The 27,865-nt window shown below is 48.8% G+C and overlaps 1 protein-coding gene across 1 annotated transcript in view; it reads left to right on the top strand.

Annotated features, from left to right (window-relative positions):
* The first annotated feature begins 962 nt into the window (after positions 1 to 962).
* WHRN (whirlin) overlaps positions 963 to 27,865 on the top strand; it is an 89,686-nt gene continuing 62,783 nt past the window's right edge. Inside the window, exon 1 of the mRNA XM_052645121.1 lies at positions 963 to 1,580. Within this exon, the coding sequence (XP_052501081.1) occupies positions 963 to 1,580 (618 nt within the window). The remainder of the gene's footprint in view (positions 1,581 to 27,865) is intronic.

The raw sequence follows: 27,865 nt of genomic DNA, 5'->3' as shown, positions 1-27,865 counted from the left end.
CGTCTCCAGGCAACCGCCAGGCGCGAGGCGGGACGTCATTTCCTGAAGTGCCCGCGCCGAGGTGGGGGGGTAGGGAGGGGGAGGGGCAAGGGGCGGGGCCTAGACTGGGCTGGCGACGGCGACAGCGACGGCTTCGGAACTCACTGGAAGATCGGCCCCGGGCGGCTCAACAGTTCTCAAAGTCTGGGCTCGCGGCCGCGCGGCTCCGTCTGCGCGCGGGCGGTGCAGGGGCGCAGGGGTCCCCGGGCTGTTTGCATCCCGGGGCTGCCTTGGACATGCCTCGCACCCCCTGCCGGACGCCCGCGCGGCTCCACCGGCTGCGGTCCTGCAGACTCAGGGTCTAGAGCGCCCCCACCCCAATTTATGACTTCGGGGTCCCCCAGCCCGAGAGGAGCAGGCGTCCCGGCTGGGGGAGCCCCGGGTATGGTGTGACGGGGCGGTCGGCTTTGCTGCGCCCCTGCTCCCGGCTCTGGCCACTCGTGGTCTGTGTGCCCCTCAGAATGTAGCTGCTCTCTCCTCGTCCCCTCGGACTCCAGCCGCAGTCTCCGCGACCTCCGGGCTCCAGCCGCCGACTCCTTGTCCCTGGGGACCCCGCCGCCGTCTCCGCCCTGCCGGGACTCCAGCCGCTGTCTCCGCGACCTCCGGGCTCCAGTTTCGCGACCCCTTCGGTCTTCGCGCGCCCGGGAATCCAGCATTGGTCTCCGCGATCCCGCCCCAGGATTAAGGCACCGTTTCCGTGCCCTCCAAACCTAGACTCCAGCCTTCTCCAGGTCTTCCCGGATCCAGCCCCTGTCTCGGCATCCCCCCCGGCGCCCGCCCGCCCACCCCGCCATCCCCAGCTCTCAGACCCAGACTCCAGCCGCGATCTCCGCGCTCCCGGGATCCAGCTGTCGCGCCAGTGCCGGCGAGTGCCGCGGCTGTCCCACCGCGCGCCCCGATTCCGCCCGGGCCTCGGCGGGGAGATGAACGCGCAGCTGGACGGCCTGTCGGTGGGCTCGTCCTCCACCGGCTCGCTGGGCTCGGCGGCCGGGGCGGGCGGCGGCGGGGGCGCGGGGCTGCGACTGCTGTCTGCCAACGTGCGCCAGCTGCACCAGGCGCTGACCGCGCTGCTGAGCGAGGCGGAGCGGGAGCAGTTCACGCACTGCCTGAACGCCTACCACGCGCGCCGCAACGTCTTCGACCTGGTGCGCACCCTGCGCGTGCTGCTGGACAGCCCGGTCAAGCGGCGCCTGCTGCCGATGCTGCGGCTGGTCATCCCGCGCTCCGACCAGCTGCTCTTCGACCAGTATACGGCGGAGGGCCTCTACCTGCCCGCCACCACCCCCTACAGGCAACCCGTCTGGGGCGGCCCCGACGGCGCGGGGCCCGGGGAGGTGCGCCTGGTGAGCCTGCGGCGCGCCAAGGCCCACGAGGGCTTGGGCTTCAGCATCCGCGGGGGCTCGGAGCATGGCGTGGGCATCTATGTGTCGCTGGTGGAGCCGGGCTCTCTGGCCGAGAAGGAGGGGCTGAGAGTCGGGGACCAGATTCTGCGTGTCAACGACAAATCCCTGGCCCGAGTGACCCACGCTGAAGCTGTCAAGGTAGGGCTCTGACTTGGGGTTGACTTCGGGGCGGAGTGGCGAAGCACCTCATATTAGTAGTAACTCCATGCTGTGTGTCCTTAGCCAAATCTCTTGACCTTTCTGGGCCCCGTTTTTCTTAGAAGTGTTTCCTTAAAACACGAACATCTAGGTTTTTTGAGCAAATAGATACCAGGCACTTGGGACATAGTGATGGGCGAAAAGACATGGACCCTGCCTTCATGGGGCATAAAGGCTAGTGTGCGGGAGACAGGCATTATCAAACGCTCCTGCAAAGGTATGATTCCCACAAAGTGGGAAAAGGCTTCTTATGAGCATTAGAAGAGGGACTGTGTCTGCTTGGCATATGGTTAGTAATCAGTGGGTGAGCTCCCCTTCAGCTGTTGTTATTCTCATTATTCTGGAGGCTTTTGCTCCTGAAAGTTTTGTTAACTCCAGAGTAGTCCAAGGAGGCTGTGCTGGTGACCCACAGAGGTCTGGCCTGACCTTGCTATTTATGGACCAGGCTGTGTATCCTGGGACAGGTCCCTCAGAACCTCTGGTTCTCCATTTGGACCATAAGTGTCCCTAACCTTGATGGAAAGGGGGTGTTTGCCTGAATGTCAAGAATAAATCTCCCACCCCCTTGAGAGTAGTTGTGCTTTTTGTGTCTGTTGAGAAAAAAAACCTCCTGACAACTAACTCTTAGGAATTTAACATGCTCTTTAAAGGAATGTATGCGTTTGCTAATCTCATGCCCAGGGCTATTGAAAATCAGTAAGAGATGGGACGGTGTTTCGTTTATGTGTGGATTCAGCGATGCTTTGCAGGTGCATGTCCTGCGCGTGCGCACACACACGCGCGCGCGCGCACACACACACACACGCCACCTCTGTGTCAAGAAGTGAAGAATTTTGGGGAAAAGGAACAGTGACACCGTTTGCTTCTGCAAGGAAAATGCTTCCCAGGGAATTGGGCAGGCTTCTGACCCAGCTTCTCACCACCCATCCCTCACCCCAGCCTCTGGTCCCCTCCATGCAGGTGTTTGGACTCCAGCGGAGGGACCGCAGGCTGCTGGGAAACACTCAGGCAGCAGAGGTCCCTGGGCTGTTTCCCGTGTCTGTTAGTGACCTGTGACCAAGTGCCTCTAGAGCTCATTTCCTGACTGTTCACCTGGGGCACAACCATCCTCTGACCTTGGCTTCCCTCTGCTTCCTGACCTGTCTGCCCCTCAGGGAGGCCCCTGAGGATTTTAGAAACTTCCCTGCTGCTCCCAGAAAACAGGTTGACGAGTTCACACTGCTTGGGGGTGCAGAGGATAAAGCTCCCTCTGGGTTTCCAGTCAAACATCCTCCTGTCTCCTCCTCACCCCTCAACAGTTCATCTCTTTCCATTATCTGACATTCCATGTATTTTAAAAAAAGAAATAGCCCATTAGCCTTTGATCCTGAAAGGTCTGGAGTTCCCAGATGACAAATTTTTACTTGAAAGATATTTGATCCAAATGGTCATTTATAAACGTGGATTCAATTTTAGTGGCAATTTAAAAGGACTCGGGTAGCTTAATCGTCAGGAGGTGATAGACTTGGGAAAGGCCTCAGGAAACCTGGGCATTAAAACACCAAGCGCCCCTTCAGTTCCCACCCCAGACTCAGCCACGCCTCTGAGGCTGGAGACGCTCCAGAGTTTCCGTTCTGCCCTCCCCATCTCTCGATGGCGCCCTGCATCTTCTCCCCGAACCTCCCTCCACTACACCAAGGTGCTGCTGCCCCCGGGCACCAGGCCTTCGCTTGTGTGTTTATTCTTGTTGCCTCCGGAGTCAGACCTAAACTTACTGGGCATAGCTTTTGAAGCTCCAGAACTCTCCTTGCCGGAGGGAGGGCTTGATCGGAGCAGAACAGCCCTTGGACAGGTGAGAGCCAGTGGGAGCCAGGCAGTTCCTTGTCCCTGTCACTTTTCCTGCCCAGGCTGGGGGAACACCATCCTCTCGGGTGACCCGCTTCCTCCCGGCCAACGCCAGACGTGTGACCTGCCTGGAACACGCCCCTTTGGACCCTTCAGAAGCAACAGGCAAATGAGCAGCTCTGTGTCACCTTAACTCCAGGGACGAGAGGGGGAAGGACTTTCCATGGGTGGAATTTAAAACGGAGGAGGCGGAACCTCATCTCCGAGGCCTCGGAGCCCTAGGCATGAAGGATGGGCGGGGGGGTTTCAGGGACAGTTTAGAACGTGCAGCTATTGACACATTTTTACAAAATTCAGGGTGCCAAGTCCCCTTAACTGAAAGTCCAAAGAGGCCCCAGCTTCTCCATTAGGTACAAATTGCCCTTAACCAGGATTTCTGCACTGCTAGCCTCTCTTTAAAAGCTATGGGGTAGGGATTTTTAACTTCGGGTTTTATTCAAATGGCATCAGTGTTTCTGCTTCTGTCCTTTTCCTGTTCCAGGATACCACGTTGCCTTTAGTAGGAGACATGTTTTCCTTTTTCCTCTTCAATTGTATTCATTTATTTTTTGCTTCCTCCCACAGTTTTATTGAAGTGTAACTAACTGGCAAGTAAAAACTGTATATATTTAAGGTGTGTTGCTGCATGCTAAGGTGCTTCTGTCGTGTCCGACTCTTTGCGACCCTATGGACTATAGCCTGCCCGGCTTCTCTGTCCATGGGATTCTCCAGGCAAGAATACTGAAGTGGGTTATTTAAGGTATACAATGGAATATGGGATATTTGACCTTTATATCGCAAAATGATGACCACAATTAAGCTAATTCACATATCCATCACTTTACATGTTATTTTATTTCTGTGGTAAGAATACAATTTAGAATTATTATTAATAAATATGGTCACCTTGCTGTGCATTAGATCCCTAGAAGCTACTCATAACTGGAAGTTTCTACCAATATCTCCCCTTTTCCACCAACCCTAAACCCTGGTAACCACCATCCTCCTCTCTGCTTTTGTGAGCTCAATGTTTTTATATTCCATTTATAATTGAAATCATACAATATTTTTCTGTGTCTGGCTTATTTTACTTAGTACAGTGTCCTCCAGGTTCATCTGTGTCATCACAAATGGCAAGATTTCCTTTTTTAGTAGCTGAATAATATTCCATTGTATGTAAATATATGCCACTTTTACCTTCTCTGTTCACTGTCAATAGACAGTTGGCTATTGAGGCAATATGGCTTCAGTCTTAAAAATCTTTATTTTTCTTCTCCAGGTAGAAAGGGGGAAAAGATCCTCTGAGCTTCTCAAAGGAGAGATTGCACGTGTGCAAGCGCGCACACACCTGTATGTGTGTGTGTGTGTGTCAAAAGAAAATTAAATTTTAGAAATCAGGTTACTTAATAGTTTATGAATCAGAGAGGGTCACCTCCTCTCAGTGAACAGAGGAGATTGAATATACAAAGGTTCTTCCACTTCTCTGTCTGACAAATCAAGTATCCATTGTTACAGCAAATTTAAGGAGGACTTTATCCTCTGTCTACTGAAGCTCCCAGGCCTCTCTTGAAGCCTATTTGCTAAATCAGCAGTGACAGGCGCAGATAAGGCAAGCCACTTACTATTTGCAATTATGTTGAAACGTTGGATTTTTGAAAAGTCTGTCTTGAACGAACAGGAGCCAACCCAATACTAACAAAAAAGAAGACCTTTCAAAGATTTTCAGCCAAAAATGCTTGATAAATTGGCCAAGAAGTCCCCAGACCAAGGATGCTGTATTGGACTCTGGTGCACATTTGCTGTGTGACCTTGGGCCAGTCACGGACCCTCTCTGGGTCCCAGGTGGATGAGCCAGGGACTGCCCAAGGTCCCTTCCAGCTCAGACAATCTGTGATTTGCTTCATATGTACTACCCAGAAGGTATTTATATGTCTAATTCGGTGGGGGTTTCTGTGCTCTTTTGGAATTGCTTTTGTTTAAGGCAGAGTAAAGGAAGTTGGCTAAGGATTGGGAGACAAGAATCTTGGCACTCTTGGGTAGCCTGCTACAAAATCAAAAAACTGGTGGGTTACACACTGTGCTGATAGGAACTTGACCGCTCCCCTCAGCCCAGACACACTAGCCCTTGTGACTTTCCAGGGTACATGAGAAAGTGACAGTAGGATTATGGCATGCACAGCACCACCCTGGGAGTATTCAAGATCAAGTTCACTCGCCTGCTTGGCTTGCTTTCTGAGTCCCTGATTCATCGGGAAGTAGAAAGGGAGAGCTATCTATGTGTTACTGGGATGTGTGTATGAATGCCCGTGTTTCATCTTGATAAAAATTAAACAGCTTCATTACAGTCTCTGAATTTCCACCCCCCACCACTACTGGGTACATCCAAAGAGCATATTAGAATTTGAAATATTCCAGAAGTTTAAAGCAGGGGCTGGCCCTTTCATTTAATTAGAGTTATCACACCCTCCCTTCCTTTGCATAATAACCCAGGGAGAATCTGCCCATAATAATATGTTATTGTATTTGGTCCAGCACATTCTAAACGACACATTCGTCATTTTCACATTGTACACGGTTAGCTGAAGCCATGACAATTATTACCACTTCCAACTTGGTGTCTGAAACGCAGCTCCTCCTTCCCTATCTCATTCCTGTCTTTCAGTTTGGAAAACCCTGGCTGATGTGTTCATGGGGACACGCAGACTTCCCTTTGGCCCTGTATTCATTCTTGGGTCCTCTGAGTCCTGCCAGCCATAACATGTTGAAAGCTCACTATTAATAAAACCTTTATTGAATAGATGTTTGCTTGCTGGATCCAGAGTGTGATGCAGTACCTTGAGAGAGTCCATTTCTTTAATTTAACCTTGGGTATTTATTTGGCTCAAGTAGATCCTGAAGGTTTTAAAAAAATGATGGTGCCTTTCAACTGGTTATTTACTGTTCAAATCAAAGAAACATTTTGCAAGGTAGAAGAGAACACCTTTTTTTTTTTTCGGAATTGTTATTTTTATAGTATACGATTCCTGCCTCCTGACTTAAGCTGGACAGGAAAGAGATATAGGAATCACTACAGCGCTAGCTTCTTGTTTCTCTGTCACCCCACCCCCTCCCGACCAACGGCAATGTTTATTACCTGCCACAGATTCATCATGTGGATGGAGCTGCAAAGATAAGTATGATCCTTTAACCCTCAACCAACTGGATTCTGTCCGTGTTGTTGCCTCCCACCTCCGCCTGCCTCCAGCCACACGGCACACAGCCTGTATGCACCTGTCAAGCGCACGCAGCCCCTCGCCTGCCTGTCTGCTCGCGCTCACCGCACACAGGCTTCTCGAGTCGTAATCCCCCCGCCGTCCTTCAGAGGGCTTTGCACTGAAGCAGTCATCCATGGGGATTAGGCTCCAACTGGCTTTCCTGCAAGGTTCTTTGATGACCTGGAAGGACAGCGTCTGGTCTCCACCGTTTAGGGACTCCAGACCAGAGGCTCTGCTGGGAAGAATGGCATTTCATGGCTAGAGGTAGCTGGAGGCTGCAATACAGATCTTTCAAAGCCAATTCTTTTTATCTGTTTCTTTAAAAACCCTCAACCAAGAATCCGATGTTAACGTAGAGCTCACGAGGACTTCTAATTGCGCTCCCCCAAGGTGGGGGTCACCTTTTGAAGATTCCTGGGCTGCAGACGTTGCCATTTTACTTTTCCAGCAGGGCGGATGGAAAGGGTGCAAGGAGCAGGAAACAGACTCTGCATTCTGCTCCCGTGCACTCCTGGCATCACTGCAGGAGGCACCCCCATGGGGCCGGTGCACTTGTATTTTAGCCTTGCATCACCGGAACACTGTTGGGAAGAGAAGAGGCTTAGTGTGTGCCGCTGCTGTCTGCTTCACGCTTTCTCCCTCCCAGGGGAGGCAGGGAAGTCAGGAGGCTGGTGCTCAAGGAGGTAAAATTGACTAGCCTGGAGTCACCAATGGGATCAGGACTTCAGTGGCCCTTTTGCCTTACCTCCCTACCCTGGAACTCAGCCCTAGGGTTAAACAGCCATCCGCATAGAAGGCAGTGCCAGCCCCCTGCTGGAAGGCAGGCAAAAGGCACATTTTGTGTTCAGGGGTCTTTCAAAGGCTTCATTCGACCAAGTGGGGAGCCTGACGCTCACACATCCAGAGAAAGCAGCGTGTTTTAGTCCTGGCTTCAGGCACAGTCATTTGTCCACAGCTGCTCTGAACAGCGCTTACTGCACCCAGGCCACTGGCTGGTACTTGGAAATCAGAGATGAATGTATGCAGCCTATGCCCCCAGGGAGTCATGAGGGAGACTTGGAACTACTCATGGACACAGGACACCAAATGTTTTAAGAGCTGTGATACCGGCCTGCCTCTGCCTCCCTGCCACCCTCTCCAAAGGAATCTCCCGCTCCCACACTCCCCCGCATCCATCCTCATAACCTGCTTTAATTTCCTTCAGCACACTTGTCACTACTAGAAGGACATTTTAACTGTTTATCATCTGCCTTCCCCACTGTGAGTAAGCTCTGTGAGAAATTTGATCTGCATTGCTCACTCACATACCCCAATACCTCCACGGTGACTGGCGCACAGTAGGTGTTTTAATACATAAATAAATATTCGCCGAATGAATGGAATGCTCTTACTACTAATGCCATGCTGGAGAGTTCAGGATGCCTTAGTTCTTGAGTGTGATAGCTTAAGGAAGTCTAGGGGTTGCAGTGTAGTGGGTGCTGAATAGAAAACTCAAGGAAAGCCATCGACTCTAGTGTGTCGTGTGCCAGGAAGTTGGCTGTGTGGCTTCGGGCAGGTCATGTGACTCTCTGAACCTCAGCTTTGCAACTGTGAAATGGGCATAGCTACCACAAAAGAGCTGGACACACCTTAGCCACTAAACAACAGCAGTCTCCCACCTGCCTCCTTCCCAGGGCTGTAGGGATCAAATGACTGAACAAGTGTGAAAACATTGGTAAGTAGGAAACTGTTTCAATGAAAAGTCTTAAAAAAAGTGTAGTCTGACTGGGTGGGCAATACCTTTTCCCACCAAGTCTACCCATGAGACCCCTTCAGTTATTTCATGTGTCACTGTGCTCTTAATTTTAAAATCACATTCCCAAAAGTGGGTTATTTCCCCAGCCTGACGGTGTGAGCTTCCAAAATAGAACCATTTATGCATTCTGAAGCAATCAATGAACCAATTTCGGGTGAGATGTATCTTCTGTATCTTCTGGTTTTTTGTTATTAAAAAAAAGAGAAAGAAACACCGTTCTGGCAGGTTTCAAGAAACCTCAGCATTTTACGTGAAGGGCAAGTTTCTCTTAATCACATGTGTGTTTCAAAGCTGCTTTATCTGAGAATGCATAATTTCTTTTTTTTTTTCCCCTTCTTCTTCTTTTCTAGTCCCAGCCCCTTTGCCTCCTTTCCCCTTTGAGAATTTGTGTTCCTGCTGCTAAATTGGCTGTGGCTTTGCTTCAGCTGGCAGCCAGTTTCATAGTTATTTTTTCTCTCTACCTGAGTTTTCATAATATCAGCATCCTCTCAAATGCAAAGCAAATACATCAGCCTCCCATAAACAGGTCCCAAGATGTCCTCTTTATAGGACTTAAAAGATGCAGGCCACAGGGAAGAAGAGAGTACAGTGACATCAAATGGTGTTTTCAAACACCCAGGAGTTGGGGGCCTTAAAAGAGGTGATTCACAAATTAACAAGCCCCCATTGTTTAGTTGCTAATTCGTGTCTGACTTTTTTGTGACCCCATAGACTGTAGCCCCACCAGGCTCCTCTGTCCAAGGAATTCTCCAAGCAAGTGTCCTGGAGTGAGTTGCCATTTCCTTCTCCAAGGGAGCTTCCCGGGCCAGGGATCGAACCCACATCTTCTGCACTGGCGGACAGATTCTTTACCACTGAGCCAGCAGGGAAGCCCAGCAAGCCCCGTAGGCAATTCTTAACCACTCTGAAGTTTGGAAAGCCTGTCTTCTTTTGGATTCCATCCCTCCTCACCTCCCCACCCCCACTTATCCACATAAAGATTTGATCAAAGACGTGGATCCACCCTGTCCCCATCTTTGACTATTTCAGAGCACAATTCCAGATGCGCATGGTCAGCTGATAAATTGGAAAATCAAGGGAAGGGAGCTCTGTACCCAAGAGGCAGGTTTTGGAGATGGACCTGGGTTCATCTGAGAGTGTACTTGGCTGTGACCTTGGGCAGCTAACTCCCTTTGCCTCTCTGTGACTCAGACTCCTCCACCGGTGAGCTCGTTTCACTGTCCTCATGAACAGGTTACTGACGCTGTTGCACATCAAAAGTTTGAGAAATAAGGCCATGGAGGTCCCACTGCAAGAAGTGAAATGAAAAATGTTATTGACTGAATTTGCTTGGCTTTGACAGTTTTTTGTTGTGCCTGTTTTTTGTTTTTTTTTTTTTTTAAAAAAAAAGCAAAAATATATTTGGCAGAAAATATTGGAACTTGAGGCTCTCATGTTCCATTATAACTGTTTGAATTGCAGGGTCATTTACTAAATGTAATCAATGTTCCCACGTAGACAGAGTTTCTTTAAAAATGTAATTGCTCCTATCTGGATGTCAGCATCTGCGTTTCCATTTTGCAGCAGTCATCAGGCCCAGGGGTTGAGTGGAATTGTATGTCTCGACTTCCCTTAAAAATGTGGGGAGGCAAGATAGATGCGTGGCCTAGAGGCCAGTGTGTGACAGCCCCCCTGGTCAGCTGCATCCCCAACCTTGTTCCCCAGCATCCTTCCCTGATGGGCTCCCCAGGGGCCCTGATGAGGAGGTAGAGAAGATAGAGCTGTTTGCAGAACCCATTTAAGCAGTTAATACAGGTGAAAGTGGTAATTTGACAACATGGGCAGCCACTCTTAAAAGAAACAACAAAAAAAACCCCTCTGCAGTTTATTTGAGCCACTTCTGAAATGATGTTCTAGACTTCACTAAGAGGTTTCTGATTAATAAGAGAATCCAGCTATCAGAAGCTTTGCTCAGAAGTCCCTGGGGATGGGTTTTCCTTCTTCCATTTCTGTCCTCCTGGGCCCAGATAGAGGGCGTGGGGTCCTTTGGTGTGTCTGGACCCAGCATCATCTTTATCCTTTCCTTCTCTCTTCTGCCTCCTTCCCCTTTCTTCTTGGGTTTCCCAGCCCTCTCCCAGATTTTTTTCCCCAACTCTCCTGAACCCTCTCCCCCTTCCAAGAATTCCTCCAAGTCCTGAGATTTTTTAAGTCAACAGGGCATGTCAGAATGTTCAGGTCACCCACAAATTCCTTCCTCTTTCCCTCCAAATGTCTCTCTTCACCCATCTTCTACCTGTGTTGTCTCTGAACAGGATCTCTTCCTCCCTTTCGTGTGTTTATTTTCACTTATTTTTTCAGCTCTTCTGTAGTATTAAGAGCAACTTGTATCTGCCCTGGAAGCTCTGGCTTATCTCTCAGCCTCTGATGGCACCTCTCTGCTGTTGTTCATTCGCTCAGTCGTGTCCGACTCTTTGCGACCCCGTGGGCTGCAGCACGCCAGGCTTCCCTGCCCTTCGCCGTCTCCAGGAGCTTGCTCAAACTCATGTCCACCAAGTCGGTGATGCCATCCAACCATCTCACCCTGTCATCTCCTTCTCCTCCTGCCCTCAGTCTTTCCCAGCCTCAAGGTCTTTTCCAATGAGTCGGCTCTTCGCATCAGGTGGCTTCAGCATCAGCCCTTCCAATGAATATTCAGGGTTGGTTTCCTTTAGGAGGGACTGATCTGATCTCCTTGCAGTCTCAGGAGTCTTCTCCAACACCACAGCTCGAAACCTTCTCCATGATCCCTGTCGGGGATTGCGCCCGCCTGTGGTGAGTTACACTCTCCCGTCCTGACCTCTCTCCAGCAGGTCTCAGGCTGCTCCCCCTGACCCCTATCACCACTGCCAGTGGCAGAGGCCTCCCTGCTGTCTGCCTGTCTGTCTCCCATCGTGCTCACCTACTCGCCAGTCCATTCTGTGTCCAGGAGGCAGAGTGAACTTTAGAAACTTGGGTCTGATGCCACCGTGCTCTGCCTACGCCTCACAGTGGAGCTGGGAACCTGTGGGCCAGAGGCTGAGCTCCTGACCCTGATGTTCGGGCTGCTCATGATCCGATCCTTTTTTACCCACAGACAGTCCTTTTCCCCAGCTGTGCCAGAGTGTAGTCCACACTTGGTCAGACAAGCAGCAAGGCTCCGTTTCTCTCCACCCATGGTCCTACGGCCCCTGTGCCTCCCCATAGCAGACCTGCTGCCCACAGGCAGCTACTCCACCTACGGGAAACCTTCTTTTCTCCCCTCTGCTTCCTCCAGGTAGTGGCCTCCTTTTCTCTCATCATTACACAGAGTATGTATTTCCTAGCGTTGCTCTGTGAACAATAATAACCTTTGTATATATAAAATTCATTGACCATCACGACAGCCTTATTAATACGTACCACGTTTTTCACTTCCTTTTGCAAAACTGCCGCGAATTTGTCACTTGCCTGTTGTCACCAAGATGGAAAGTGGCAGAGCCAGGATTTAAAGCCAGGTTTTGTCAACTTGAGGGACTGTGACCATCACCCCAACACCAGAGAGAGGGAGCATCCTACTGTGCTTGAATCTGGGCTCTGCAGTCAGACATTTTGGGTTCCATGCTCAACTCGGCCACTTTGGACCTGTAGGGTCTTGAACAAACTTCTTAATCTTTCTGATTTTCAAACTCCTCTTCCATAAAATTGTGATGGAAAGAGTAGTCAAATGGCAGACAAGTTACTAAGCTTCTGTGTTCCTTCTCTGTTCAATTTCCTCCATATTGATGGCCTTACAGGTAATGTATTGAAGTACTGTGCATATCTTTTCATTCAAACACTGATTGATTACCCACTGTGTTAGGGTCTGTTTTCCTGCCAAATGATCTACTTGGTATAAAATACGTAACACAAGATGCTTACAAGCTGGCAATACTGAGCACACTAATACCTATGGCCACATGGAGGGTCGTCTGTGTGGCTCCAGGAACTCTGCCGGGGCTTCGCATACTGACTTTTCACACAGCCCCCACGGAGAGGAAACAGCGTCTGGAATAGGAAGTGACTGGCCGCCTGCATACAGATGGGGGTTGGCAGGCCTAAGATTTGAACCCAGGTCTTTCTGCCTCCAAAGCATTGCTCACAGCCACTGCCCTCGACAGCTTCTATTAACAACTGAGAAGCGGGGTGCATGAGCCGTGGTGCTGGTCAGAGCTGGGTCAGTAAATGTACATCTTTCCCCCAGTTTTTTCCACTTAGCAAGAAAAGCCACAAGGAGCCAGACAACCCAGGCCGTGGCCACCCTACCCCTTCCCAGGAAGTCTCTATGCGTGTCATTTTCTAGACGGCAGGTACGGAGGTGGCACGTCCACGCTGCTTCTTCTCCTTGTCCCCTCTCTTTTCCCTCTCACTATATCCTGGCCTTTGTCAGGATTTTATTTTGTACGTTGTCTGTGGAAATTCCTTAAGTAGATAACTGTGACCTCAACTCCACCCCCATCAAGATAAACCCGTAACTTATGAAATCATCTCACTGACTGGTGGAGGCTTGAATCTGTCTTGCTGTCTGCCCTCTGGACAGGATGAGGACAGAGTCTGCCGGGCCTTGTGTAGAAGACTGGGGGCTGTTGCATACTGGGCAAATCAAAGGCCATTTTCTTTAGCTCATAGGAAACATGAGGAGCAGAGGAGTCTGTTTGAGCTTTTAAAATACCAACGTGTATGTGTGTGCACAAGTGTGTGTGTTTTAATGACCTAAGAGAGATAGGTTCCATTTAGAAAACTTAGAAACCCAGAAAAACACAAAGGAAGAAACCCCAAATCTTGATAATCCCCCCTTAAACCATCACTGTGGACAATTGATTCCTGTCTCTCCAGTCCCCTGTGTGTCTGTGCCTGTAAATTTGCCCTGGGAACCTCCTAGAAAACTGCCATTCTGAACATAGTCATGAAGCCTGCCTCTTTCACCAGACAATGTATCACAACTGTTTTTTTCCCCACTCTGATAAATATTTCTTCAAAATGATTTTTAATGCTTGCATAATATATCACAAGAAAGAGATACATGATTTATTTAACCAATTTCTTCTTGTTGGACTGTTTTTTTTTTTAAAAGCATTATCTTTATTTCTGCTTTAAACATCCTTGTACATTAATATTGAAGCACATCTCTAATAATTCTTTGGACTGTCTTTCTAGAGGTGGTGTTGGCTCCAGGAACAGGCAGATTTTTCAGGCTTGGTAACTGTTGCCAAAGTGCTCTTGGGGAAGAGTTTGTTTTTTTACAGTCCCTGCTCCAACATTAGCAGTGGACTAATCTCATGATGCCTCATTTTTCCCCAGCCTTGCCAACACTGGATATCATATTCCTTTTCCATTTTTGCCAATCTGATAGACAAAATGTATCCTACTCTAATTTATATAATTTAAATAGTGAAGTTGAACCCCGTTGCATATTTAGTGTTTGAATAGCTGTATATACGTATATAGGGGTTTCCAAAGTGGTTCAGTGGTAAAGAATCTGCCTGCCAATGCAGGAGATGTGGGTTCCATCCTTGGGTCGGGAAGATCCCCTTGAGAAGGAAACAGCAACCCACTCCAGTATTCTTGGCTGAAAAATTTTGTGGACAGAGGAGCCTGGTGGGCTACAGTCTGTGGAGTCACAAAGAGTCCAATGCGACTGAGCCACTGAACACACACACACACGTACATATAAGTGGCATATAGAATATATCATATATTAAATACATATATACATAGATAATTGCTGTTTGTTTAGTTGCTAAGTCTCGTTGAACTCTTTGTGACCCCATGGACTCTAGTCTGCCAGGCTCCTCTGTCCGTGGGATTTCCCAGGCAAGAATATTGGAGTAGTTTGCCATTGCCTCCTCCAAGGGAGTATTCCAGACCCAGAGATTGAACCTGCATCTCCTGTACTGGCAGGAGGATTCTTGACCACTCCCCATCTCTGTATCCACTTGTACACTGAGAAAATGATATTGACAGAAACTGATTTTCCTGATGGATGGATGTGCTATGGACATTGATTCTGGACAACAAACAGTCCATTGCAAACCCATCGAGGTGCATCTCATGATTATATCTATGACTCCTAGAAACTTGTTAGTTCTTCCTTAAAGGAAAAAAAGAAAAGAATATAGAGACAAAATTTAAGAGAACATTTGTAAAGCAATTTACTTAAATTATAAGAGACTAAAAGCCAGGCTTAGTGGATAATTGAAGAATTGCATTAAAAAGGAATCAATATCTTTCTGGAATCGGCTCTGTCCTCATCTTATGAGATGTTTTGCAAAGGGAGGGTCATTCTGTCACTATCTTCTTGTAAATTTCTCATGGCATTATCTCCAAGGACAGCACTTTTTTCCCTCTCTTTGATCCTCCATGTTTTTCCTTTTTGCCCAGCCTTGGCTCACTCAGACATTTAGGAGCAAAGACGCTGGAGAGCAGGGGCTTTGAAATGTCAGGTGCCCGTTCCAGCCTTTGGGATCCTGGCATTCTCAGCACTGGAGCAAAGATTTGCTTCTGTATCTTCACACTGGAGCCTTTGGAGAAGGTCAAACAAGAAAAGAGAAGGAGGGGGATGCACAGTTGATTTTGGAAAATCTACTTAGGTTCCAAGGCAAATCTAAACATCATTAAGAAAACTGCAAAGGGGGAAAGAAGATGGCAACTAGTGATCAGTCCTCTACCACCTCCCCTGGCCTGTATCTCTACGCAGTCACATTTTCCCAGTGGGTTAATTACCTTCCTCCTTTCATGTTCGCTTCCTACGTGTGCGGTCATGGTGCCTCCTGACCTTTATGTGGAGCTGCGTTTCTGGGAGGTAGTTTGGTTGGGCTCGCACTGCTGCTCTGCAGTTCAGTTGATCTTCCCTGGGTGCAGCAGCTCAAGGTGGTGAAGTGGCCTCAAAGAGCCAGAACGGATGGGCCCTGTCAGGGCTCATCTTGGTCTCGATCTAGCCCCCAGTGGGCATGCAGATGTTAGGTACGTGACAATGAAGCTGCCCTTCTTGGAGACAGAGTGAATTCTTAGCACACTGCCACCCGATCGATGTCGACATTCCGTAAGAATTTAGGCTGACGATGTTTGGACTTCTGTTTGTAAATGACGTGCATTCTTAGACCAAAGTCAGCAGCAGCAAAAGATTTCTGAGAAGTGGAGGGAGATAGAGAGGTAGGATGAGAAAGCGCAGTTACTGCCCAAGCGTCTGTGAAAAGTATCTCTGCTTCCAGCTGCATGTGGAGGAGATCTAATCGTCGAGATGGCCTTTAGCATTCATTAATCCGCTCGGCAGTTGTTTTATTGAGCACCTCCTATGTGACTGGTGTGACTGAACATCCTCTTTATTTATTTTAAACTTTTTATTTTGTGTTGGGGTATAGCCAGTTAACAACGTTGTGATGGTTTCAAGTGAACAGCGAAGGGACTCAGCCATACATATACATGTATCCATTCTCCTCCAAACTCCCTGTTTATTTATTTTTAAAAATTGAGAGAATCTATTATCTTCATGAAGGAATAATAGAAGATGAATTTCCAGGATTGAGACTGGGGATGCAAGAAGTAGAACTGAACAAAGAAATGGTTAACACTTTCTTTTAACTCTTTGTATCCTATTTGTGTGCATGTGTGCACTCAGTCATGTCTGACTCTTTGAGACTCCATGGACTGTCGTCCGCCAGGCTCCTCTGTCCCTGGGATTTTCCAGGCAAGAATACTGGAGTGGGGTCCATTCCCTTCTCCAGGGGACCTTCCTGACCCAGGGATCGAAACTGTATCTCCTACATTGGCAGGAGGATTCTTTACTGCTGAGCCACGTGGGAAGCCATGTATCCCATTTACTTATTTGTTAATATATTTGTAATTAATATTACATCCTATTTCAAAAATAACTGAGTGAATTAACTAAAAAGCATATCGTGAAAGAGGCAGAGAGATCAGAAACAATATTGGAAAGTGTACTGTGTGTGTGTATGTTAACACACATAGGCATGTGCAAGGTGTTGCCCTTATAGGATTGATATTACATATTCAAATGGAATTCTGAACTTCCTAGTACCAAAGCAAAAAGAGAAATTAATACATTCTTTCAGATTCTATAGAAAACTCACCGGTACCTCAGCAGAGGTAAAAATTCCTCATTGGCACTCAATTTCAAGAAGTCAGTTTCAGGACGAAAGCAATTTTAGTTGCATTTTTCAGTGTCTCTCATTTTCTGTGGGATCACCCACAGTCTCCTATCTTTACCTATTTACTGATACATCTGGTCACTGATACATTTGGTCACATCTGTGACCAAATCAGAATCTGCTGTCTTCTCTGTTGTGAAAGATGTTCATAAAATAATCACTTATATGTAAGTTGAGTATGTTGAGGTAGGGCTTCCCCTGTGGCTCAGCATAAAGAATCTGCCTGCAGTACAGGAGATGCAGGAGACTCGGGTTCAATCCCTGGGTCAGGAAGATCCCCTGGAGGAGGGCATGGCAACCCACTCCAGTATTCTTGCCTGGAGAATCCCATGGACAGAAGAGTCTGGTGGGCTATAGTCCATAAGGTCGCAAAAAGTCAGACATGACTGAAGCGAGGGAGCATGCATGCACGTTGAGATATGAACATTCAGGGACAGGGAGCAGCACATGTAAGTAGCTTGGAGCTCTTGATACTATAAAAAGGCCAGGTGGCAGGGCAGGAGAGGAGGCCGGCTGGGCAGGAAAGGAGGCCGGCTGGGCAGGAGAGGAGGCCGGCTGGGCAGCAGGTCTGACTTTGCAGGCTGGAGAGGCACTGTGATGGTTTGGGGCAGGGCAGGGACAGGGCCCACTTCATTTTAAAAGGATGTTCAGATTGCCCTGCAGAGACTAATTTTGGAGGCTGGGAGAGGAGGCTGGAAAGCTGTTGCAGTTAGTGGTCCCTGTAAGAGGTGATAATTAACACAGATAAAACGTGGTGCAGAGGAAGGAGTTCTGAAGACAGAGTGTTAATTAGGGCTTTACTTTCTCATGACATTAAAATATGCCACAGAGAGAGAGTCCACAAGCCAGTTTCCACCCTCCCTCCAAGTGGGGCTGAGTGGGGAGGGTCTTTCCAGTGTCTGTGGCTGCACCTGGGACCAGCTCAGGGTTCAAGAGGCCAAGGTGTCTCATTTACTTGCAGCCTGTAAGTCCAAGCCCCCTTTTCAGGCCCTTTCCTTGTCCATCTTCTATGGCTTTGACATATGGTTGGCCTTGTGTTATCTGAACTTACTTTAAAATATATATATATTTATCTGGCTGTGCTAAGTCTTAATTGCAGCAAGCGGAATCTTTTAGTTGTGGAATATGGGATCTACTTCCCTGACCAGGGATCGAACCTGGGTCCCCTGCACTGGGAGCCTGTAGTCTTAACCACTGGACCACCAGGGAAGTCCCTGTCTGAACCCTCTTGAACTACCGGTAAAAGATACATCCAAGATTCAAGTTCAAGCCTTGCCTTTCTTCCTCTTTCTGACCTTGCATAAGACACTTGACCACCCAGTCTTTCTTCCTAGGTGCAGTGGGAAGAATAAAACGCATAGTCATCACTGTAATTTTGCTGTGATCAATAATGTTAACCATCGTTTATGGACACTTGCTATGTACCATGCCCAGTGCAAGAAGCCTTGTGTCCGTTATCTTGTCTATCCTCCTTTTGTCCACTCAACGCCGTGATGGTAGGCATGAATAACCCCACTTAACAAGTGAGAGGGCTTCCCTGGTGGCTCAGCAGTGAAAGAATTTGCCTGCAATGCCAGAGATGCGTGAAGGAGATGTTTGTTCGCAATGGCACCCCACTCCAGTACTCTCGCCTGGAAAATCCCATGGATGGAGGAGCCTGGAAGGCTGCAGTCCATGGGGTCACTGAGGGTCAGACATGACTGAGCGACTTCACTTTCACTTTTCACTTTCATGCACTGAAGAAGGAAATGGCAACCCACTCCAGTGTTCTTGCCTGGAGAATCCCAGGGACGGGGGAGCCCAGCTACAGAACGTGAGGTCACAAAAGAGTTGGACACAACTTAGTGACTAAGCAGCCACAGCAAAACAGGTGAGAACGGTGCAGCCTGGAGGGCTTAAGGAACTTGCCTGGAGTCCCGTAGCCAGGACGACGTGGTCCTCTGTCTGGGAATAGTTCTCTAGTGAGTACATCTATTACTTTAAAACTCTTGAGGGGTCTTCCCCCAAGCCACCTTTTAATTTTGGTGTTTTGCAATACAATACTTCATCTCTAGAAGAAATTGGAAGATAGACCAAAGATTTGCATACACTAGGAGATTTCTGGATCCTGTGGAAGAAGGCATGTAGGAGGCTGGATCCCTGCACCAGAGTGAACTCTGCTTCGGGAAAAAAAATCACTGGAAAGCCCTCATCCAGTCCCATCCGCAGTGCCCATAGATGGCCGGGGGATGGGGGTGGGTGGGGGGTGGCGGCGAATTCATGCCTCTTACAGACTCAGGTGTCATAGTGCTTCCCCCTGCAGGTAGTTAGAGGAACTACACAGAGAGGGACAGGTTTGCATATGAAAAAACACAGTCTCTGGGATTCCACTTTTCTTTGGTGTAGAAAATTGGATGCAAGTATAAATATGTTATCGCAGCATTGTTCGTGCTGGCAAAACTGAGAAGCAACATAAATTTCCAGCAATAGGGGAGCTGGAATTCAGTAGTGGTGCATCTCAGCCAGGGAATCCTGTGTATTATGGGAAGAGATGATCTTTTTAAGGAAAGATCCCCAAAATACGTTTTTTTTAGCTGAAAAAAAGATGTCAATGAGATGTTAAGCATGAGTCAACCTATGCAGACCTCAGACGACAATAGTTTTGTATGTGAACATCCATGTGTTTGTAAAATATACAGAACAAACCGAGAAGGACAGACACCAGAATGTAGCTGTGGTTGCCATGGATATGCGGGTTGCGACTTCTACTCTGGGTTCTCCATAGCAATAACAACACCTAACCCTTCTGTACCTCTTACCTATCTTCCAGACACTAAACACTTTATGCATGTTAACGAATTTAATCCTCACCACTGCCCTGTGAGATAATACTACTATTATCCCATCTCATGCCTGGGAAACTGGGACACAGGCTGGCTAAGTAACTTGCCTGGGGTTGCCGTTGGTGAATAGCAGAGCCAGGAACGGAATCCTTGAAGTCTTGCTTCAGAGCTGTGGCTCTAAACCACTACCCCTTCTGCTTCTCTGAATTCCATGTGTGTCTGAGACATGTATGCTCACATGAGTGTGAACAAGCATGCGATGGTGATCCAGGGCACCTGGGCCCCAGGCCAGTGCACTGCTCTTTCTGTGGCCTCTTTTAACAAATTCCTGGGGCTGCCTAGCATCTTGAAAGCCCAATGGATATCTTGAATGAACGAGCAAATGAATGAAATGAATGAATGGGTAGTGAGTGGAGGAGAAGGAGCAGGGAGAGGGGATAGAGAAAACAGAATAATCAGTGTGCCTCAAGGAGCTTCTCTTGCAGTCTTAGAGACAGAATGTATGAAGGTGATACAGAAGCTATACTATAGATGGCAACAAAAACATACAAGTGTGCCGGCTGCTCTCGGAAAAGGGAACTCAGTCACTGTCTAAGAAGGCTTCCTGGAGGTGGTGAGAAAGGGGCTGAGTGTCAAAGTCAGGGCTGATATGAGGAAGTATCGATCAAAAGAGAGGACGTTTCTGAAGAGGAGGAAAGTTGGGAGGGAGAAGCTAGAGTTGCTCAGGTGTTTGTGTCCACACAGATGAGAGTGTTAGAGGTTTCTAGGGCTTCTGTTTAGAGAAGGAGCTGGCAGGCCCAGGAAAGGAATTCACATGCCTTTAGTACCAACTCTGTGGCGCGTACCAGATTGTTGTTCCTCAGTCGCTCAGTACTGTCCCACGCTTTGCAACCCAGTGGACTATAGCCTGCCAGGGTCCTCTGTCCAGGGGATTTCTCAGGCAAAAATAATGGAGTGGGTTGCCGTTTCCTCCTCCAGGGGATCTTCCCAACCCAGGGATCGAACCCTTGTCTCCTGAATTGCCAGGTGGATTCTTTACTGGCGTGCCGCTATATGTACTGTATAGGTAGTTTATACTATCTGGATAATCCTTAAAACAGCGGCATTTTGAATGCAGGCACAGGTACAGAGAGGTTAAGTCATTTGCTCTGTGTCACACAGTCAGTCAACAGCAGAGCCAGGATGGGGGCCCAGAGACTCTGAACCCAAAACGCAGCTAGGCAAGGTGGAATCAGGAAGAGCAGGCCAGCACGATCCTTCCTTCTCTTCCCCATCAGTAAGCTGGGTCTTAGACCAGCCCTCCCTCCTGAGTTTCTGTTCTGAGTGATCTGTTCCCCAGAAGAGAAGACCTTGCCCTGAAATAAGCTGGATGACTCACCATTATGTGTCCTCACTCAAGACTTCTCCGGAAGGCTTTCATACCTGCCTCTCCAGACGGTAGTCTAATGGTCTTGTGACCTTGTGCTTGCACTTTGGTGCATGGTTTTAAACACGGGAACATGTGTGCACCTGCTGTGTTAACACAACCCCTCCCCACCCCCCGGTCCCTTCATACTGTAACTACCTCCAGTCTATTTCTCAGTCTTCTGCTGAGCAGAGAATTCTGTCGCCTGGTCTGTGATTTTGGGGTGTTAGAGTCAGCTTTGAAGAGCTGAGTGAGGCAGATTTGCCTCCTGAGAGCATTAATCCAACTAGCCAGTTATTAAATTTGAAGACATCCACATATAATTTACATCCCCTCAATCACAGCACGCTGCCTGCGTCATCATCTGGTGATGGGTAATATCTCAGCCGTGCCATCTGCCTGGGCAGATCGAGATTCCTCTGTGATGTGACCTGGTGGCATGCTGGCAAACCCCCTGGTGGAGTTTCACCAGTAAACATGTGATAGTAAGCAGGGGAGCAGGGGGCTGTGATGACGGCTCTTGCTTGCAGGGGACTCTCCCCAGATCTCATGGGATTTGTTTAGCCTTAGCTCATTGAATTCTTAGGTACGAGGCACTGTGCTAATGGGCTTCTTCTACCTAGAGAGTGGGGAAAGGAGATCTTCGTTTTCCAGGAGGGAAGCAGATGAACAGAGAGGGTTGGTCACTTGCGTGAAGTGGCACAGCTTATAAGCATTTGATTCAGGAAACTGGCTCATTCTGCAGGCTGCTGCAGCGGGAGGGGTGTGGTCGCCAGTCGCCAGCAGGCACTGGCACACTGCTTTTAGGCAGCTTTTGGATGTTGTCTACCGCACATAGGCAGCTGCCCATGAAGAACAAAAACACATGGTTGCAGTCCCATTGGAGGCTGTCTCCCCAGCCGTCCGGTCCCTTTGAAGGTTCCTCTGCTGCTGTGATAGTGCTGAGTTGGGGTGCATATCCTGCCACACCTGAGATGCTTCATCTGCCCTTCTGGTGTTTTCTAAACCCTTTTGGTCCCTCCCAACTGATATGGAACCTCAGAGCCCCGAGGTTCAAGATCTGGTTCAAGGACCTGGTAGCAACCTCATTTCTCCTAAATATAGCAGTGAACCAGAGGACATTCAAATTTAACTTGGGGCAGGGCCTTAGCAATCAGGGATTCCCTTCTGCTCACTGCTGCTGCTAAGTCACTTCGGTTGTGCCTGACTCTTTGTGATCGCATGGACTGTAGCCCGCCCGGCCCTCTGTCCATGGGATTCTCCAGGTAAGAATACTGGAGTGGGTTGCCATGCCCTCCTCCAGGGGATCTCCTTACCCAGGGATGGAACCCACGTCTCTTATGTCTCCTGCATTGGCAGGTGGGTTCTTTACCACTAGCACCACCTAGGAACCCGCTCATTGCCAGCTGGCAAAACCGAGGCCAGCAAGAGAAGGGCACAGCCCTTGACCACCCAGCAGAACACAATGGAGATATGCCTGAGTGTCTGTTTCACACCCAGAGTGCTTTCCAGTTTGCCTTGCTATATAAGGCTGCTTGCTACTGAGGCTTGCCTGTGAGAGAAGCCACCAGTTCTGTGAAATGAATGGCCTGGGCACCTAACTGGGAACGAGAACCACATTATCCTCCAGATGGCCTGAGCCTCAGGGGTCAAGGTGGCAATGGTGAGTGAGTGAGACAGGCAGGTGGAAGGGCTTTCAGGGCGAGAAAGCACCAGCCAGCTCTCTTTAGGAATTAATCCTTCCATTCAGTCAGTTCATTTGCTCAGTTGTGTCCCACCTCTTTGCGACCCCATGGACTACAGCATGCCAGGCTTCCCTGTCCTTCACCAGCTCCCGGAGTTTGCTCAGACTCATGTCCATCAAGTCAGTGATGCCATCCAACCATCTCATCCCCTGTTGTCCCCTTCGCCTCCTGCCAGGGACACCTTTTAAAAATAAGCAAATGGTTGTTTCTAAAAAAAAAAAAGAGAGAGAGAGAGAGAGATAAGACAGCCAGGAAAAAGCAGAAACTGCACTCCTAGACCTTCCCCTCCTCCCCACCTTCCCTGCATGACACACACAGTTAAGTCAAGGCGCCATGGATGGAGCCCTCCTCACTGCATTCTAATGGCCCCAGCACCAGGACCGTGTTCCCAGAGCCTGTTTAGGTGTGGAAAGTGCTGTCTCAGGAATCCTGTTTTTCTGCAGTTTTGCCAGAAAAATAAGGCAGCAGTCGATGATGATATTCAAGCTCTCCAAGACCCAGTGAAAGCCCACATTTACCCCCTGCCCCTAAAGAGCCAATATCAGGGGTTCTGGAATGGTCCAGGCTGGAGTGGCCTTCAGATTTTCTAGTCCCACAGGCTGGTGATGGGGAGACCGAGGTGCACAGAGGAAGCCGCTTGCCCAGGGCTGGTTTCCTGTGTCTGGGCTGTGCCTCTGTGTCCCTTCCCATCTTGGGTTGCCAGGGTCCCCTTCTGCAGTGCGCTGGGGGCCGGCGGTGCATGGGAGACTCGGTGACCTTCCAGGCCCTCTCCGGCGCCAGCCTTCCCTCTTGTTCTCATCAAAGGCATTAACCTCCTCTCCATTCTCAAGGTTGCTGCTCGCCTATTTATAGAACTGACCAAGAAAACGCCACTATTGCCAGTGATACAGAATACAAATTGTGCACTGGGCGTTGATTTTCATTCTCTCAGACACCTTCTATTTTTTTCCAACTCCTTGGATAATGCTTTTCTACACCTGGTTTGCCTTCTCAATGCGGAGTCACTACTAGAAGAGGGGAGTGGGCTCCGCCACATGCTGACGCCCCCACTGTGTGCAGAAGCCCACCCGCTAGGTGTTCCATTTTACCCACAGGATTCTGAGAGGTGGGCATTGTCCGCGCGCCCCCCACCGCCCCGCCCACCAACGTGTGCTGCTTTGAGAGCAGAAGCAGCCGGCCTCAGTGACCCTGGACTCACAAGTGTCAGAGGTGACTTAAATCCAGTTCTGCCCAAATCCACAAGGTCCCATTCTTTCCACTTGCCTTCCCCTGTCCCAAATTCCAGCTCAGGCTTCCAGATCCGATGAGGAAGGTGGCTGCACGGTGATGCCTGTGCATGTTATGGTTCCTTTGGAGGCCAAAAATCTGCTTTCTCACCCAGCCAGGGCAAGCAGGATTTTCTGAGGACCTACTCTGGGCCTGGGGTTCACTACTGGCTCCGCGGATAAAGAATCCACCTGCAACGCGGGTGTTGCAGGAGATGCGAGTTCGATCCCTGGATCAGGAAGATCGCTTGAGGAGGACATGGCAACCCACTCCAGTATTCTTGCCTGGAAAATCCCATGGACAGGGGAGCCTGGGGGCTACAGTTCACAGAATCACAGAGTCAGACACGGCTGAAGCGGCTTCACAGGCAGGGACACATTCTGGGCCCAGCAAAGCCTTGTCTCTCTTCAGGCCGCAGGTGCCCAGGTGCCCTGAAGATAACGCTCACATTGCTCTCTCCAGGCCCGGCACACGGTAGGCTCTTGGCCAGGCCCTGTGGAATGAGTGAGGGCTCAGACTCACCGTCTGTCCCAGGGAGGAAGCAGAGAAGAGGCAAGCCCTTCGAAGCAGTGTCAGAGCTGCAGCAGCGCCTTCATGGAGGAGGGAGCCAGGGGCGGGGCAGAGGGATCAGGAAGACCCCTCAAAGGCCACAGCGGCTTCTGCGGATGCTGTGCGCTAAATTCCAGCAAAAGCTTGCTTGGTCTCAGACTTCCTCCATCCTGCGTCTTAAACTTCACAGAGATTTTATTTTCCCAATTGTTCTGTCAGGGGAGTCCCGGGGAATGGGAAAAGAACACTGTAAATCTTTCTTTGCTCATCTTCTCAGAAATCTTTTTTACAAGCAGGATTTTGGAGAGCTGCCATCTGCTCGTTATCCCTCTGCCCGAGGACTGGCATTTAACTGTGGGATCGAGGGGCCCTCCCAGCCCGACCTTCCTCCTCTGGAAGAGGTTCAGGTGTCAGACAGTCCAGGCCTGTGGTCCAGTGTCCTTGTCCGGAAACTCTACCCAAGCAGGGCTCTCCACTGTCTCTGAAAGCCCCGCCCTTGACCCCTTTAGTCCGTGCAGAGAACTGGGGGTCAGTACTACACAGCGCTCTGCAGGTTCAGAGAGTTAAGTGCCGCCCCCCCCCTTTTATGCATATTGCTATTTTCCGATATTGAAAGCACTACGCCTTCCTTCTGGAACATTTGGAAGATATAGAAAAACAGGAAGAACAAAACAACCACCCATAATCCTGCCCCCCAGAGAGAAAGCCTGCTGGCATCTTAGCACATTATTACCCCTCAGTTTCAATTTCTTTCCCCTGTGTAATTTTTCTCTTAACATAACTGAGATCACACTGTGAGACAGGATTTATATCCTCTGACCCCACTTAACATTAAAATCTATCACATTAAAATGCTTTGTAATGATTGTAAAAGTGATTTTAATGGCAGTATGAACTTACCCATGTGTAGGCACTATCATTGATACAAAATCCCCGGTTCTGGGGTGTGTTTGCTTGTTAATCCCAGTGCTGAATGACCACCTCCCAGAATAAAGGGCTTCATGTCAGTACAGGTGCATCATGGGAAAGCGGTATGGCTGCTCCCAGGGGGCAGAGTTTGGGTTCACCTCTCCCTGTGGTCCTTCCATCCCCGGCCTAGAAAGTGTCAAGTCACGGTGGTATCTACACTCAACATTAGTTGCTGTGGGAAAGGAATCCCTTACTAGCTGTGTGGGCAGGTCATTTCTCCTCCTTTACATCTCACATGCTAGTAAAGTAATGCTCAAAATTCCCCAAGCCAGGCTTCAGCAATACGTGAACTGTGAACTCCCTGATGTTCAAGCTGGTTTTAGAAAAGGCAGAGGAACCAGAGATCAAATTGCCAACATCCGCTGGATCATGGAAAAAGCAAGAGACTTCCAGAAAAACATCTATTTCTGCTTTATTGACTGTGCCAAAGCCTTTGACTGTGTGGATCACAATGAATTGTGGAAAATTCTGAAAAAGATGGGAATACCAGACCACCTGACCTGCCTCTTGAGAAATCTGTATGCAGGTCAGGAAGCAACAGTTAGAACTGGACATGGAACAACAGACTGGTTCCAAATAGGAAAAGGAGTACGTCAAGGCTGTATATTGTCACCCTGCTTATTTAACTTCTATGCAGAGTACATCATGAGAAACGCTGGACTGGAATAAACACAAGCTGGAATCAAGATTGCCGGGAGAAATATCAATCACCTCAGATATGCAGATGACACCACCCTTATGGTAGAAAGTGAAGAGGAGCTAAAAAGCCTCTTGATGAAAGTGAAAGTGGAGAGCAGAAAAGTTGGCCTAAAGCTCAACACTCAGAAAACGAAGATCATGGCATCTGGTCCCATCACTTCATGGGAAATCAATGGGGAAACAGTAGAAACAGTGTCAGACTTTATTTTTGGGGGCTCCAAAATCACTGCAGATGGTGACTGCAGCCATGAAATTAAAAGACGCTTACTCCTTGGAAGAAAAGTTATGAGCAACCTAGATAGTATATTCAAAAGCAGAGACATTACTTTGCCGACTAAGGTCCGTCTAGTCAAGGCTATGGTTTTTCCTGTGGTCATGTATGGATGTGAGAGTTGGACTGTGAAGAAGGCTGAGCGCTGAAGAGTTGATGCTTTTGAAGTGTGGTGTTGGAGAAGACTCTTGAGAGTCCCTTGGACTGCAAGGAGATCCAACCGATCCATTCTGAAGGAGATCAACCCTGGGATTTCTTGGAAGGAATGATGCTGAAGCTGAAGCTCCAGTACTTTGGCCACTTCATGCGAAGAGTTGACTCATTGGAAAAGACTCTGATTCTGGGAGGAATTGGGGGCAGGAGGAGAAGGGGACGACCGAGGATGAGATGGCTGGATGGCATCACGGACTCGATGGATGTGAGTCTGAGTGAACTCCAGGAGATGGTGATGGACAGGGAGGCCTGGCCTGCTGTGATTCATGGGGTTGCAAAGAGTCGGACACGACTGAGCGACTGAACTTACTTCAACTGAATCATGGAATCCCTCCTCACCAAGATTGGATTCCATAAGGATTTCAGGAGATAAAGCATATCAGGTACACAGCAGAATGTCTCATACATACAGGCCTTTTATCATTATTAAGCTACCGTTATTGCTGTTGGTCAATCACTAAGTCATGTGTGACTCTTTGCAACTCCATGGACTGTAGCATGCCAGGCTTCCCTGTCCTTCACTGTCTCCCGGAGCTTGCTCAGACTCATGTCCGTTGTGTCGATGATGCCATCCAACCATCTCATCCTCTATTTCCCCCTCTCCTCTTGCCCTCAATCTTTCCCAGAATCAGGGTCTTTTCCAATGAGTCAACTCTTCACATCAGGTGGCCAAAGTATTGGAGCTTCAGCTTCAGCATCAGTCGTAATGAACATTCAGGGTTGATTTCCTTTAGGGTTGACTGATTTGATCTCTTTGCTGTCCAAGGGACTCTCAAGAGTCTTCTTCAACACCACAGTTTGAAAGCATCAATTCTTCAGCGCTCAGCCTTCTTTATGGTTCAACTCTTACATCCATACATGACTACTGGAAAAACCATAATTCTGACTATATGCACCTTTGTTAGCAAAGTGATGTCTCTGCTTTTGAACACTCTGTCTATGTTTGTCATAGCTTTTCTTCCAAGGAGCAAGTCTTTTAATTTTATGGCTGCAGTTACCATCTGCAGTGATTTTGGAGCCCAAGAAAATAAAATCTGCCACTGTTTCCATTTTTTTCCCCTTCTCTTTGCCATAAAGTGATGGTCATTATTATCAGTACTTTTATCTCTTAACTTTCTATTGGGGGCGTCGAGGTCTTCCCCAGTTTCCGTAAGGGCTCGCGGGTTCAGCATATGTTGTGCTAGTGGCTAAGAT

The sequence above is a fragment of the Budorcas taxicolor genome, chromosome 8, assembly GCF_023091745.1.
Source record: "Budorcas taxicolor isolate Tak-1 chromosome 8, Takin1.1, whole genome shotgun sequence".
Classification (NCBI taxonomy): Eukaryota; Metazoa; Chordata; class Mammalia; order Artiodactyla; family Bovidae; genus Budorcas; species Budorcas taxicolor.
Note: the sequence above shows the minus strand (reverse complement) of the source record. Positions and strands in the feature narration are given on the sequence as shown.